The sequence below is a fragment of the Chrysemys picta genome, chromosome 23 (genome assembly GCF_011386835.1).
Source record: "Chrysemys picta bellii isolate R12L10 chromosome 23, ASM1138683v2, whole genome shotgun sequence".
Taxonomy (NCBI): domain Eukaryota; kingdom Metazoa; phylum Chordata; order Testudines; family Emydidae; genus Chrysemys; species Chrysemys picta.
The window spans coordinates 12235441-12251724 of NC_088813.1; the positions used below are offsets into that span (position 1 = coordinate 12235441).

The window sequence follows — 16284 nt, forward strand, 5'->3', positions numbered from 1 at the left end:
GCTTCCTTTCCATGTTCATACATGACTTACACCAATATAAGAATTCCTTTTTCCTGACTATAGACACACTCCCTATTCTAACTTCTGGTGGCCTACTTCCCAGCCACGCAAACCTCCAATTGATTTCAACAAAAGTTTTGCCTGTGTAAGTACAGGATTGGACAGCTAGTGAAACAGTGATTTGCAATAACGATTACAGAGAGGCTGAAAGCTATTAAGAATGTGTCTCTCCCTCTTATCCTTATTAAGGAAGAAGATAAGTTTAATAAACCCCAACACCTTCTCTTACTCTCTGCCCAATAGATCTGGGAGATCTACACAAAATCAGATATCTAATTCCTATCCAGCAAGTGTCCCTGCTGATCTTTCTGTCATCACAATAGTAATATAAATAGAAATATTATAATAAGTATTGTACACATTCAGCAGGTAATTACACACAAAGAAAACAAAGCTGAGGCACCAAAAGCAATTAAACACACTGCCTATTAATTAAATTTTCAAGGTCTAAAATGATTAAGCATCTCCATTTCTAACAGTTTTGGTAAGTATAGCTGGAATATTTGCTTTCAGATTGAATAGGTATCTGTACTCTTTCTGGGTTGAGGTATGAAATGTACAGCCCTGAAGCATATGAGAATAACATCCTGCACTTATACTGTCTAATTGTCCCTCATTACAAAGAGCATTCCCCTTTTAACACATTATCCTCCATCCCACAGAAAATTTGCTATTATCCCACATATGATATTGTCATTTAATTGGCCTGTGGTCATGAGCTGTCATCCCATCAGAACTCTGGTTCGGAATCACTGAATTTGCTCCCTAGTATATTCCCTACTATGGCAGTCATGCCACTTCTCCAGTCACCAGTTGTGTGGATTCTATTATAGATAGTGCCAGTTCTATTCTTCACCCACTGAAGTCAACGAGAGTTTTGTCAAGTGACTCAACTGGGAAAAGAATCTGACCTTCAACAAATATCACCACTTTGAAAGTGCCATAAATTAAATCAGAAAAAAGCACTCTTATTCTGGGGTAAGAGTGTCCACAGGGGAAGTTTTACCAGTATAGCTATGCTGGTAATTTTCCCTGAGTAGACAAGCCCTTACTCTCAGAGGCAATGCTTGTTGAAGATCAAATTAAATTCTCAACTGAGTCACTTGAAAAAACTCTCATTGACTTCAATGAGATAAGAATGCCCGCACTGGGAGTTTTACCAGCATAGCAATGCCAGTATACTTACACCTGCATCGGTATGCTGGTAATTTTCCCCACATATACAAGCCCTAAAAGTTGAGTACAGTGAGAGTTGCACATGTATACAAGATCGCACAGAGAGATGTTGGCCAGAACAAACTTGGGAAGAAAGCTCTTTTAAAGTTTTGTGGTGCAAGAAACCATTCAACACAGCTTGGAAAGGTATGTTTGTAAGTTGCTTGGTAACTGTTGCTAGCTAGATAAGGAAACAATACAAAAAGGAATTAGTTGTCTAACAGTAAATTCCCAGGAAACCACAATGCTTCAACAATCAGGTGCTGCATCTGTAAATTGCATTGTACAAGAGATTTGACACGTTCAGGTTCTTTTCTGAACTAGTCTAACAGTATATTCACTTTTGTAAAATAAAATTGTAATCACAGGTTTTAAAATGTGTAAAAACGTATGCTACATTGCTTTTCATGTATTATGACATACACATGTATTTATTTAAATTTAATTTAAAGTGTCTAAAATGCTAAGCACTTATGTGTTTAAAGAAAATATGCAAACATACAAAAAGTTACATTGGGTTAATGCCCACAAAAGAGCTCCCCCTACAAACCCACTCAGACCCTTCAACTCACCAACTCAGTGAAAGTCTAGGAAAACAGTTCAGCGGCCACGCTCTGTAATGCAAAGGGAGATTGGGTTACAGAATGGTAGGATGTTCTGAAAACAGTACCTATTAATATATAAAATTAAAACTGTTTTTAAAAATATTTGTTTAAACCTCCATAATACATTCTGAAAGCAAACACAGTGCCATGTCCAAATTATTTAACCTTAATGTTGCCTACAACAGGGTTGTTCATAGCAACCTAGTCTCAGCACATTCCACTTCCATGTGAGAGATCTGAATTTGAATGTATGTCCTTTGTGCAGGTCCTTATTCCAACCTGTCAAGAACGGGGGGGCCTTGCTCTTATTTACAGTGGGAGCATGCTATCACATAGCAGAGGCAATTTTGGGAAAAACTGGGACCATCCCACAAAAAGAGTTGGTGATACGACCTCTTGGCAAAGGCAATCTGCAATGGGAAAAGCAATGGATTAACAGGGTGGAAATGTAGACTGGTTAATGATGATTTTGTGGTTTAGGTCAAGGGTCTTATGTTACTGGTTTGGGAAATAAGCCATTATTTACAGATGGAAAAGTCTTGCAGTGAAAGAGAGATACATCCACCCTCTCCCAAAATCAAGTGAAATCATGTGCAATACACTTCAAGAGAATATTTATATAATTGCATCTTGTAATTCTGAACACTGCAGAACAGACATGGTCCATCTAGTTGAGAACCTAGTCTCTACCAGCTGCCAATATCAGAGGCTTCTGAACAAGATATATAATTACTCCTGGCTACTGTATTTATTGCTATGCACCAAATACTGCCATGAAGCGACTTCAGTGGTTCCACATGGGTTTCTGAGGGCAGAATTTGGCCTACCAATAGCTAGACACTTTAGTATTACACAGCTGCATTATGCTGTGCTCATACATGGTAGGTTTAATCCTCAACCATCTTTTCTGGCTTGCTATTACCAATTTCATGTTCTTTTAAAGAAGCATTTGTGTGTGCATAGAATTTTATTGTGTATTTACTGCACATTGTACTCAGCTTAAATGCCCACTGCTAGCAAGTATAGTGCAGGATAGTGTTAGAAAGGGAAACACCTATTGTATAAATTACTGTAGGTCGGGGTCCTTATCTCTACTCTCAAAGAGCAAAGTACATCATGTAAGTCAAAAGCCATAGATTTTACTCAGTGTTACTCGGACACAATAACCATCAAGGCACTTTTCTATTTGGCAGAATGCAATACAAGGCTTCCTTTTCCAGGGATCTCACTTCCTCAACCTTGTTGTACCTGCAGTAATGACAAACCATTCTGGGCATGTGAGAGAGAACAACAGGATCTGAGTGGGAGTGTGTTTGTAGCCGCTACAGATTTACTCATGTTCCACCATCTAAAATGAGCCAACAGCAAAGTCTGTACGTTAAAAGGTCAAAGAAAGAGTTGAATGCTGGTGGTTTGTGGTGATGTCTCCATCTGTTCCTCAGATTTGCTATACATTACCACACCCAATGTGATCTGAACCTCAACAGGTTTCTTTAATGAGCACTTCATTAACTCAGCCACTACAGAGGTTGGTTTGAATAGTCAGTGACCTCTCATTTATTTGTCTAAAGCACCACACACTGTACAAGTAATGATAGTCTTAATGGTATAATTATCCCCATTTTACATATGGATAAAACAAAGTACAGAAAGTCAAGTGACTTACCAAAGATCACCTAGTGAGTCAGTAGCAAAGACAGGTATGGCACACAGGAACCCTGACTCTCAGCCACTCACTCATACATCATGTGACTTTGGTTACCAGCTATTCTCTCCTTGAGTCCTGAAGACACTTTTTGGTCCTGCTAAGCATCCTGACTGATGCTTCTATGTGTAACATCATGACCTTCCATTGCGATGCAACAAGGCGTTTCTAATGGTTCCAAGACGTAACGGCACCAAAAAGTAAGGTTTTTTGACAGCGCCAGCTAAGAGGTTACACGTCAGCATTTTGGATGGTGCAGCATGTTGAGATTTGGATGCCATGCAGGCATCCAAGGTGGGCTAGCACTAGCATGCCAATGTTACCTTGTCAATTGCTGGTGTCACAGTAGAGGGACTTATCCTGCCACAAAGCAATGGCATTTGAGGCTGTGCAGGCAGCATGCTGGACGAGGATTGGTGCAGTGGGCACCGTTACCCTGCATCACTGCACCTACCTGTGCACCACTCCGCCCTTGCTTTAGGGCAGGGCTGTCCTGGTTTATTGTCTAGCTAGACTGAGGGGTGTGATGCTTTACAGTAATGGTGTGGGGGTAGGGGCTCTCTGCCCCCCAGCAGCGGCCAGCACCATGGCTGATACTGCCCCTCAGGCGCCGGTTCCCCTCTCACCACCTTCCCCATTCCTCGCCTGAGAGGGGAGAGTCAGGCGCGCGCTCAGCGCCTCAGCTCTGTTCGGGCGGGAAAGGGATCGGGCGGCGCGCACCCAGCCAACAGAACGCTACCGCCGCGCGAGACAGCAAGCGCGGGTTGAGCGGGCGGCATCGTTCAGCGCATGCGCTGGATAAGTGGCGGGTGGGCGGTGCATGCGCGGAAAAAAGAAGCGGGAGGATCTCAAGAGCTGGTGGCGAAGCAAGAAGCATAGAGGGTTCGACGCGTGCGCACCGCCTCGAGAGGACGTGGCGCATGCGCAAAACAAGGTGTGGTTACGGGGCGGCAGTTTGGCGCCTGCTCTCTTTCTTCCACCTCCCCTCCTCCTTGTTCGGGCTGCGCTCTCGCCGGAAGCCCCCCGCAGTCTCGCGAGAGGCGGCGAGGCCGTTGATAGTGGTGGCGCTGTCTCTCTCAGGAGAGTCGCTTCGCTCCTCTTTTCTCCTCTGCGTCTGGGCCCTGCCTGGGAGCCGCCGCCATGTCCCGCTACCTGCGCCCCCCCAACACCTCGCTGTTCGTGCGGAATGTGGCCGACGACACCAGGTGTGTGTAAGTGCGGGGGGGATCCAGGGAAGGGGGCTCGGGCTGGCGGGCGGGGGCGCTGGGAGGGGCGGCGGGCGGGAGCGTGGCGCGAGGGCTGCGCAGGCTTTGGCGGGCTCGCTAGGCCGCGCAGCCAGCTACCACATGGGAGGGGGAGGAGGTTCCCTGAGGCAGGGGAAAGGAGACCCAGGCTGTTTCCTTCATCCCCATCCTTCTCATAGCCTCCATGCTTCGCATGCCTTCCGTTTTCCCCCTCCCGCCCCGGCTCACAGCCGCTGTACCCAGCGCACTGAGTCCAGAAAACAGCGAAACAAAACCAGGGAGGGGAAACTTAGGCAAAGCAGGAGAGCCGTAGAGACCCCGCGGAGTCCCTTGCGCTGGCTCAGCACGAGGCAGGGGTTGTGCGAGTAACCCGGCGGCCACAGTCTGTGCTCCAGGACATGTGTGCCCCATCACGTGTAGCTCCCCAACAACCGCTGGCTTCAAATACGTGCCCCTTGAGGGTAGAGTAGAGCCTCAGCAGAAACAGCGATTGCCGTGAGTTGAAAAAGCACCGGAGGGTCTTAGTGTACAGAAGCTGCGCGCCCCCAACACCGCGCGTAGTGTTTGTTCCTATTTGGCTAGGATGTTACTGCACGAATGGTTCTGTAAGGTGTTGATTTGTGAGTTTTCAATCATTAGAAATAAATAAGGGCAGGAGTTGTCTAAAGTCACATTTCACAATTGTCTAAAGTAAAAGTGTCCGCGTTCCAAATACATAAGACTGCTGTAACTTTTATTTCATCAAGCAGTGGAAGTACAACATATATTTTTCTCATTTGTAGTCTGGGTATTTTTAGCAAACTGCTTATTCTATCACCTCTCCCTGATACCTTCTTAATATCTCCTTCTGACATTTATTATGAACGTTGTAGTTTTTATTTGTTACGTTAAAGTGTTTTAGAGGATGTAGTTTGTATTAAGTACATTTATATATTAAAGGTCAGAGATTTCTCTATAAATCCTATTTAAGTCAGTCAGAGTGTTGCTTTTGTGGAATGCAGGATTAAGGTCTAAGGATATATTGTTTAACTTGCTGTCAGAAAAATAATCTACCCTAAAGGAGTCATGCAATAAATAACATTGAAGTAGAAATGATGGAATGGAGTAGGAGTTGCATTTTTTCCCTATGATACTAATAGTTCTGAATTGGAAACAGGTTATGTGTGAAAGCTTTTTTTGTGTGATCACCTGTCTTTCCTCTGTGATTATACTTGTGATTAGTTTTAGAGTGAAATTTATTTAATGACCAGAACGGTTGAGGAAGAAAACTATTACATATAAATTTTGAAGAGAATGGGGAACCTATTTGGTCCCTTTCTGTAATGTGCTGTGAAAACTCTGCCCTTTGTACCGATACCATGATGTTGAGTTTTTCTATTGAATCTTTGTTTACCTCCTGTGTTCTTATTACTGGTGTGTGTCATGCATTCTTCCCCAGACTGTGAGGAAGAGAGATAAATAGTGGTAACTTTTCATCATTGACTTTCCCAGCCATGACTATTTTATGCATATAAAATAACATTCAATGAAATCTGTATGAGAGAGTTGATGTTGTTGGAGGGGAAGAAGGGATGATTCCAAATAGCATAGACCTATTGAACAGAATTATACTCTTTTTTTTGTTAGATCACCTCCATGAAGCAATTAACTCTTAGTGGCTTGAATGGCTGCTTTAGACTAGTTTTGTTGTTTGATGTGTCTGAAATTCACCTTGTGAGATAGAATGATTATTTTTGAGGTTCTTTCTTGAGTTTCCAAGTGTTGTAACTTTCTGTTTTCATGGTGCAAAAATGTGGAATTAGAAGTCTTAGAGAAGCTTTTTCTTAATTTTTTTTGTACCAGATCTGCTGTTTCTTCTTCTTTCCCACCCACCTTCAATAATTCAGTACTGTTTACTAAATACACCATTACATGTATTTTCTCCATTTACACTTGCCCAATATTGAATTGCACTGAGTTTTCAGATTCCAAGGTGCTAATATAAAATTTTAATTATTCCAAGATTCTAAACACCCTGGGAGTTTTAGCGAAGCCCCTATAGTTGATGTATGATTCAGACCAGGTTTTTAATTTATTCTGATTAATTTTATCACAAGATTACTCCGAATTTTTTTTAGTTCATCATCTAGTTAGTTCTGAAAGCATGCTTTGGCCATATTATTTGATTCAAGATTTTTCAGTAGTTTCTTTCAGTTTGCAACTTAAATGTAAAAAGTGAGAGAATATATAAAAATGTATTTATGGTATTTCAGGTCTGAAGACTTGCGTCGTGAGTTTGGTCGTTATGGGCCGATAGTTGATGTGTACGTTCCACTTGATTTCTACACTCGTCGTCCAAGAGGATTTGCTTACGTTCAATATCCTTTCTTCAGATGGCTGATTAGTGAGGGGTGTTGAAGTTTGAAATTCAAGTTTGTGTAAGAGGTAACAAATCTAAATGAAAAAGCAGTTTACTTTTGTGTTGTTTCTATTAAATGTCTTATTGTGGTGTGTTCCATTTTTTTTGAAGATTAACTCCTCGCAAATTGCTCTTTACTTTTTTTTGCAAAACTTTAAACCAGATCCAGTAAGATAAGAGCTATTTTGTTGAATATCTGTCACTCAAATTGATACTATATGATTTAAATGACAATTATCACTGACTCAGAAGTGTCTACCACATTTTTAATATAACTGATACTGAAAGTAAACTTGTTCTTGTGCTTAGCAAATTGTGGCTGGTATTCATTGTTAATTTAAAAACATGGAAACTGGAATCACTTGATCAAAAGCAGTTTGTATAAAAAATGAGGTAAACTTCTTTCTTTAATATTGTCCCCTAATTTACTGTCCTCTGTTGTTGCCTCAGAGAATGTAAAGCTGTACAGTAATGGCGACCCCAAAGAGAAAGCATGAAAGAACCTTTAGAGTAGAGTTCAACAATTAAGGCAAGTAGACAAGCCAAAGACCTCTTAAGGATCAGGCTTGAAGAGAAGGGAGAGTTTGGGAAAAGAAAAAGTAAAGAAAAGCTGGAAGAAGGACAAGCCATAATGGGAGACAAAGCTTCGCTTTATCTACAAAAGGGGGAAAAGGTTGTTTTTCAAAGTAAAAGATAAAGCCATCTGTCATTTTTGACCAAGCATCTCATGACAAGTCCTTCTGACAAGCACTTAAAGAGTTAAAGGTCAAGATGAAGTTGAATGGTGGCCAAGATTAAAGGAGTCATACCTGATGTATCCTACAGAATAACAGTTTTTTTTTCTGTTTCTTGTGTAAGTGGTAACTTGATAAATTATTCTGGTTTAGTCTGTTGACAGAACCTGTAATATTTCACTTGTGGGTGGTATTTAAATTGTAACTGTCTTGAATGAAATGCATTCATTCTTGGTTTATTTATCAAGATAAGTGTACCTATATGGTACCCAGGAGATGATGGACGAAGTTGGTATGCAGACCAATACAGATGAATTATTCTTTCGAATCCGCTAGACAGTGGAATATAAGTGAATTACAATGAACAGTCTTATGGATTAAAGATATTGATGATTACATTATTGAACATCTAATCCATAGCGTAATGTTTCAGTATATGCGTTATTCTTTAATAAAATACGGTGGTCTATATTTGAGTAACAATTGTCGAAAGTCATAATCAGTTTTAAAGGAGTAGGTGAAAAGGGGAATAAGTTTCATGAATACAGTAATGTAATGAATGCAGAATTTTCACTTTTTACTAATGTTGCTTGAGCATTTTAAGAGAGCATTCCCCCCCCCCCTTTTTTTTTTTTTGGTAAGGCAAACCTAGAGAATCAGATCACTAATAACTAACCTTCTTTAACTACTTTTGATACATCAGTATGTATAGGAGAAAAGAAAGCTATGGAGTTACATGGTGATTGTTCACTAAAGGATAAATACTCTTGGTTGTACCTATATCACAAGATTTGTATTGTATTCCTCTCTCCTACAACCTTACAGTTAATGGGAGACAGTTTTTAGTGTGCCCTATAGCAAGATTAAAAAATCCAGGAAAAGCTGTCAATTTGAAGTTGTTAACTACTCAAATTCCCAAGTACCTTAACACTTAGCACATTTGAAGATGTCCGTGATGCTGAAGATGCCCTCCATAATTTGGACCGGAAGTGGATTTGTGGCCGTCAGATAGAAATCCAGTTTGCGCAGGGTGATCGGAAAAGTAAGTGCCTTTGTGTGTAGTATCAGTATGTAGTTATATCCTTAATATTAGGATAGTCAGAACGGAACGCCTTGCGTAAGTCGGGAAGCATCTGTACGCTATTTTAATATAAATTATAGGGCTGTCAGGCAATTGGAAAAAAAACTAATTGAATTGTTAGTAATAGAATACCCTTTCCTTAAATATTTATTTAAAGTTGTCTACATTTTCAAATCTATTGATTTCAATTACAACATAGACTACCAAGTATACAGTGTTTACTTTATATTTTTATTACAAATATTTGCACTGTAAAACAAAAGCAATAGTATTTTTCAATTCACCTAATACAAGTACTGTGGTGCAGTCTCTTTATCATGAAAGTTGAACTTACAAATGTCAAATTATGTACAAAAAATAACTGCATTCAAAAACAAAAAAATCTAAAACTTTAGAGCCTACAAGTCCACTCATTCCTACTTCTGCCAATCGCTCAGACAAACAAGTTTGGTTACATTTGCAGGGGATAATGCTGCTCACTTCTTGTTTACAATGTCACCTGAAAGTGAGAACAGGCATTCACATGGCACTGTTGTAGCCGGCGTCACAAGGTATTTCCGTGCCAGATGTGCTAATGATTCATATGTCCTTTCATGCTTCAACCACCATTCCAGAGGTTCTGGTTCTGACAGGTTCTGCTCAATAACAGCAGAGTGGACCAACGTATGTTCATTTTCATCATCTGAGTCAGATGCCACCAGGTTGATAGGTAGGTTGATTTGGGTTCTGTAGTTTCCGCATTGGAGTGTTGCTCTTTTAAGACTTCTGAAAGCACTGTCCACGCCTCGTCCCTCTCAGTTTTTGGATGGCACTTCAGATTCTTAAACCTTGGGTCCAGTGCTGTAGCTAATTTTTATAAATCTCTCATTGGTACCTCTTTTGCATTTTGTCAAATCTGCTGTGAAAGTGTTCTTAAAATGAATGTGTTCCGAGACTGCTATAACAAAATATATGGCAGAATGCAGGTAAATCAGAACAGGAGACATACAATTCTTCCGCAAGGAGTTCAGTCTAATGTAATTAACACATTACACCTCTACCCCTATATAATGCTGTACCCGGGAGCCAAAAAATCTTACCGCGTTATATCGAACTTGCTTTGATCCGCCCGAGTGCACAGCCCCTTACCCATCCCTCCCCCGGAGCACTGCTTTACTGCGTTATGTCTGAATTTGTTTTCTATCAGGTTGCATTATATCTGGGTAGAGGTGTATTTTTTTTTTTTTTTTTTAACGAGCATCATCAGCATGGAAGCATGTCCTCTGGACTGGTGGCCAAAACATGAAGGGGCATACGAATGTTTAGCATATCTGTCATGTAAATACCTCGCCGGCTACAAAAGTGCCATACGAATGCCTGTTCTCACTTTCAGGTGACATTGTAAATAAGAAGCAAGCAGCAAACTTGTTTGTCTTAGCGATTGGCTGAACAAGAAGAGTAGAACTTGTAGGCTCTAAAGTTTTACATTGTTTTGTTTTTGAGTGCACTCATGTAACAAAAAAAATGTGCATTTTGTAAGTTACACTTTCAGGATAAAGAGATTGCCCTACAGTACTTGTATGAGGTGAATTGAAAAATAGAAATATTTGCACTGTAAAAATGATAAAATAGTAATCAAAAACAATATAAAGTGAACACTGTACACTTTGTATTCTGTGTTGTAATAGAAATCAATATATTTGAAAATGTAGAAAAAAGTCTGAAATATTTAATAAATTTCAATTGGTATTCTATTGTTTAACAGTGCAATTAATTGAAATTAATTTTTTGAGTTAATCGTGTAAGTTAACTGCGATTAATCAACAGCCCTAATAAATTATATAATTTACTTTGTTTCAACATCAAAATGAAATGCGTTGATGGTTCTTAATACAAAATGATACTTAATATGTATAATCAATTTCACGCTTAATGTGGCATATGGTATAAGAAATCTTTGGAGTTTAGCATATAATTGAAAGTAAGTAGTCTTATTCCTGTTTTAGAGTTACAAAAACTGAACTAGTATGGTTGTATTAAATATTATTCTTCAGAAAATGGCTGATTTTAAGAGTGCATTACAAGAAACTTGTAACATGTTAGTATTCTAAAACATGTATATGCAACTTTAGTCTTATTTGTCTGATGTGTCGGCCCAAGGATCTTGCAGTACAAAGTATCAGAGAAACAATATACCTATTATGTTCTCCCCAAAAAATTGCATGCAGTCCTTGAAGTCAGTGGGAATTGTATGCATGCAAGGACAAAATTCAGTCCTGAATGTTTGTGGGTTTTTTGGCCAAGGGGTGGGATATAACATTGCCTTAAGTTTCTTTAGGAAAATGAATTAACCCTTTACCATGCATTTGATAACTGCTAGTGCACACATCACAAGTGTGATTCCAGACACTGGCTTCATTGCAACATGGAAAATGTTTAAAATATGCATTGAAGCATAGCAGTGTGAGGTTAATATACCCAATATTGCTTCATATTTGGATGAGGGGTGCATTTAATTAAAGGGGAAAATACAATATAGTAGAAGTAATGTGCTGCTATTTCTCATCTCTCCTTGCCCCCTTTTGGGGGTGGGGAAATAGAACAGGACCAAGCCTATTTCCTGCCAATTTTGGTTGAAAGGGTCATAATCAATTTATACTTCACTCTTGTTTACCTTGTGTATAATCAGTTTCACCACTTTCCCTGTATAGAATCTGTTGTTGGTCTGCGAAAAAGGAGAAACTTTTCATTGTTTTTTTTTTTTTTAGACTGGGAAAATCAGCAGACTGTGTGGGGTGGGTGTAATACTTGAAGCTTTTTGCCGATTTCTTTAAAAATTGACTAGATTTCTAGTTGACTGTCCTCTTAACTGAATTCAGAAATATCAAGACATAATAGGGCCATGAAGCTCTACTAACAGGCCAACTGAAGATTATAAGATTTTCTCCAATGGGCTAGAACCAGTATAGCCAGCTCTTCACTATCAGTTGGTATATGTGGGCAGGGGTATGGCTGAAGCACTGCTACATCCAGGCAATACTCTGTTACCTAAATCGTCATTCGCAGCTGGCAACTGAACACAACTTGCAGCAGCCCCAACGCTGCTTTAAACAGTAGTAATGGGGCATAAAGATGGTGTGCAACCACTTTTACGTCTCTCACGTGTGTCCTTTCCAGTCTTCATCAAAATGCATTGTGTTGACTCAGGAATTGAGCCCAGTTAAATTGATTTTTGAAAACATAGGTGCCCCCACTAATGCATAATTGAAATTCAAAGGAGGGAGCAAGGAGAACTGATCTAGAAATTAGAAAGTTGCATTTGATTTTTTTTTTTTTTTTTAAACAAAAATGTTAAATATTGCTATTTTTCTGCAGCTCCAAATCAAATGAAAGCCAAGGAAGGGAGAAACGTGTACAGTTCTTCTCGCTATGATGACTATGACAGATATAGGCGATCTAGAAGCCGGAGTTATGAAAGGAGGAGGTCTAGAAGTCGTTCTTTTGATTACAACTATAGAAGATCTTATAGTCCTAGAAAGTAAGTGTAGTGTTTGACTTCAACTACACAGCAGTCAGTTGGAGAAGAAAAAACATACTGACTATTTAGTTGTTAACATTTTGAATACTTTTTTTGTATGCTCACTTTGTAATCACATGCGTGGGAGTTACTGTATTTTGCATGCTTCATCAAAACTGAAATATTGAATGAAATACAATTCTGTGCTTCATATTAAAGAATTAAAAGCAAATGCACATCTCAAAAAAACTAAACTTATTAATCATCTATATAAATACAAAGGTATTTGTCACCGTTTACTTTTTCTGATGTACCTTTTTAGCAGTAGACCTACTGGAAGACCTCGGCGTAGCAGGAGCCGTTCGGACAATGATAGGTAAAAAAAAAAAATTTTACACCATTTAAATTCAGAACTAGATTACTATAATCCTTAACTTTAGATTAAAAAATTTACTCCTGCAAAAATGGTTTAAAAAAATGTACTAGATGTCTAAGAATAGCATTTTTATATTCAAATCTCTCTCCCCTTTATTCTGATAGGTTCAAACACCGCAATCGATCTTTTTCAAGATCTAAGTCCAATTCAAGATCACGATCCAAGTCACAGCCCAAGAAAGAAATGAAGGCTAAATCACGTTCTAGGTCTGCATCTCACACCAAATCTAGAGGCACCTCTAAAACAGATACTAAAACACAGTATAAGTCCAGCTCAAGATATGAAAAGGAACCGAGAAAAAAAGAACCAGCTAGATCCAAATCTCAGTCAAGATCACACTCTAGATCTAGGTCAAAATCCAGATCACGGTCATGGACTAGTCCCAAGTCCAGTGGCCACTAACAGTGTAACCATCTTGTTTTTAGGCATGAATCATTCATTTACACACAGTTCAGTTTTCTTAAATTATCAGGAATATGATGTTGCAACAGTGCTAAAAAGAACTTCTCTTTTTGTCAGTTTTCCCTGTAGCAGGCAATGGTTATAATTAAAATAACAGTGTTGAGAAGCCACTAAGAGAGTCCACTTCGTGAAATGTCATGGGCAGCTATTGATTTGATTGTGGTGTCTATGTATATTTTTGTAAAGATTTGCATTTTTTGATGCTTAAAATATTGGTGATAACTTGATTGACCATAATTTGCAACATTGTCCTATTACAAATTTCACACCCACAGAGAAATTGGTACAAATTGGTGTGGAGCCGTTAAACTAGCAGTTTAACTTGTTCTTCAATATTAAAAGTTTGCAATATGAATGGAAAACAAGGCAGTTGTAGTGCAATGCTGTCTGCTGTGAAATAGACTGGCAACATTATGTTTCCATTGTTTAAAGGGAGGAAATCTCTATTTTTTCATGCCCACCTACAGCAAGTAGACACATGGTGTTGAAGTTTCTTGTTAACCCCACCATCTGGAGAGATGGTACTAACATTGCGTATAGTATATGGGGGAGTCACCATCTTGAGGATTCATGGGGGATCATGCAGTGTCATGATTGTTGTCAGGAGAGGGCTTTCGTTGTTTTTACCCGGCTGCTAATATTAGCTGTTTAACAAAAACACATACATTTGAAAATATTAAGGTCACATTTAAGCAAATGACAGAGCAGCTACAATATTAGGTTAATGTGTGTACATTTTATTCAGTTTTTGTATCTATTCTAAATTTTAGTGAGCAGTTAATCATAAATTGCTTAGTTTCCTGCTGTTAGATGCAAGTAGATTGTTTCAAGTTGTGTGTGTACAGTATATAAGAACTAAACTTTTATGCCAATTACTCTTGTGGTTAGTTGGTGCATTCATAGATATCAAACTCTAGCCATCTCTCTATTTGTGAATAACTAAAGGATTGCTTTTACACTTCAAAATTTATCTAGTCAAACAAGCCTAAATTACATCCCTTCGTCCCCAGACTGGATATGGCTTTGGTTACAAGGTTTCATTTTAAATTACTTAAGGACAAATCTTTCAAGTTGGGTGTGAATTAGAGCTGCATCTCTAGCTATTTTGTTTATCACAAATACAGTATCTTGAGTAAACTGATGTGAAAAATAGTACAATACCAGTATGTAATCTCACAAGTATTTCTCTGGAAGGCAAGATGTTTTGTTAAGAAAATGGCTTCTGGCTTTGAATTTAAATAGGAAAAAAACAAGCCAGTGTCAAACACCTTATGTTCCTTGCTGTCTATATAGTAGTGTATGAAGATGTTGGTGAAAAAGTTTCCTTTTTAGAGAATTACTTTTAGGTTTTGGTTTTAGTAATTTCAGCAGGGCCTTTGAGGAAACAGACAGCAATACTGGCTGTTGAATGTGCTTAAGGGGTTGATTCTAGAACCTTTGTATACTTGATAGTATTTCTAACTTTTTTTCTTTACTCTTTGCGGTTAATGTTCATGTTCTGCTATGCAATCATTTATATGCACGTTCCTTTAATTTTGTAGACTTTCCTGGATGTATAGTTTAAGAACAACAAAGTCTATTTAAAACTAGCAGTAGCGTGCAGCTCTAGCAGAGAAAAGTTGTGGGATTAAACTTTGTATTTTCTTTCATATAGGGGCTTCTAAAAAGGTATTTTTATATGTTCTTTTTAACAAATATTGTGTACTACCTTTAAAACATCAATGTTCTGATCAAAATAACTAAAGACCCAGCTTATTTTGTGCTTGCTGTAAATTTAGCAAACATGCTGTAATAAAAAAAAAAAATGAAGGAAATATTGATCCACTGGAGTTATTGTAGCTTTAGAATTTGATTCTAGAGCAGTGTTAGGAACAAGGCCATGCATCCTCTGAAGTAAGGTGCTTCTTTAAGGTTTTAGTGGTAAAGTAGAACAGGAATCCATTTATTTTGTCTGTCTAGATACCAATGTACTTTTTTTTTTTCTTAAGAGGGTTAATGGGTGAAATAATGTTAAGTGTATCTTTGGCCTAATAGTGCAAAATAGATTTATCCTAATTTCCATGATCAAGATTGCTCAACAAATATACAGATTTCCCCATTTGTCATATTTGAGATAATGCAGTAGACAAATCATGGGTTGTTAATCAGAATTTAAAGATGCATGAGGGAACAAAATTTCTAGGTAACAGCTAGCAGTTACTTACACTTACCATGTCATGCACTGTAACAAAGGCATTTATCTGGTAAATTACATAAAAATTAATTTTTACTGTTAGAATTCTATTTTTTCTTTTCATCAACCTCTCAAAGCCTGAGATGGCTTTTGGCAATAGTAGAGCATACAATGCTTTATTAAATGATCAGAACTTTTACAAAAAGGGGAAATAATGTCCTGATAAAATTTACTATGGACTCCCAGTCTTGAAAACAAAAGTGTAGAGGCTTAAAGGAATTTTAAGCATGTAGATAAGATTGGGGCCTATACTTATAATGAATTGTTTTTCAGATATTAACAGCAAAAGAGAAATTGACTATTTGGAAAATTGTACAGTGTTAAAAACCAAAACTGATTCAGTGGTTATAGTGCAGTTTGTTCTAAAAATATCAAATCTATCAAACTCCAAATAGAAAGTCTTTATTTTGAAAAGCCAGCTCAATTGAAGTCAACTGTAGCATGACTTTAACTTGACTGGTGCATCTGAGCAAGCCAGAAAAGCTGAGCACAAACCCACAACGTTGCAAGAGTGAAGATGGTACCCTAGTTCTTGCTCCAATGGGGAAAAAATGTTGAAAAGGCTGTTCTGTGGGGACTTTCAGCCAGGAAGAGGATTACCAGGACATGGCCAAG

General features: G+C 38.5%; 1 protein-coding gene across 4 annotated transcripts; it reads left to right on the forward strand.

Moving 5' to 3' along the window:
- The first annotated feature begins 4490 nt into the window (after nucleotides 1-4490).
- SRSF10 (serine and arginine rich splicing factor 10) lies at nucleotides 4491-15250 on the forward strand. Of its 4 annotated transcripts, none has more exons than XM_008171007.3 (6): nucleotides 4491-4790; nucleotides 7082-7186; nucleotides 8900-9003; nucleotides 12397-12559; nucleotides 12861-12914; nucleotides 13079-15250. In XM_008171007.3, exons 1-6 carry the CDS (start codon nucleotides 4726-4728, stop codon nucleotides 13374-13376), a joined length of 789 nt encoding a protein of 262 aa, XP_008169229.1. In that variant the 5' UTR covers nucleotides 4491-4725; the 3' UTR covers nucleotides 13377-15250. The 4 variants fall into 4 exon arrangements, with proteins under 4 accessions (XP_008169229.1, XP_008169227.1, XP_008169228.1 ...); XM_008171005.2 differs by having other exon boundaries at nucleotides 4506-4796; XM_008171006.2 differs by having other exon boundaries at nucleotides 4600-4796; nucleotides 12864-12914.
- The last annotated feature ends 1034 nt before the right edge of the window (nucleotides 15251-16284 follow it).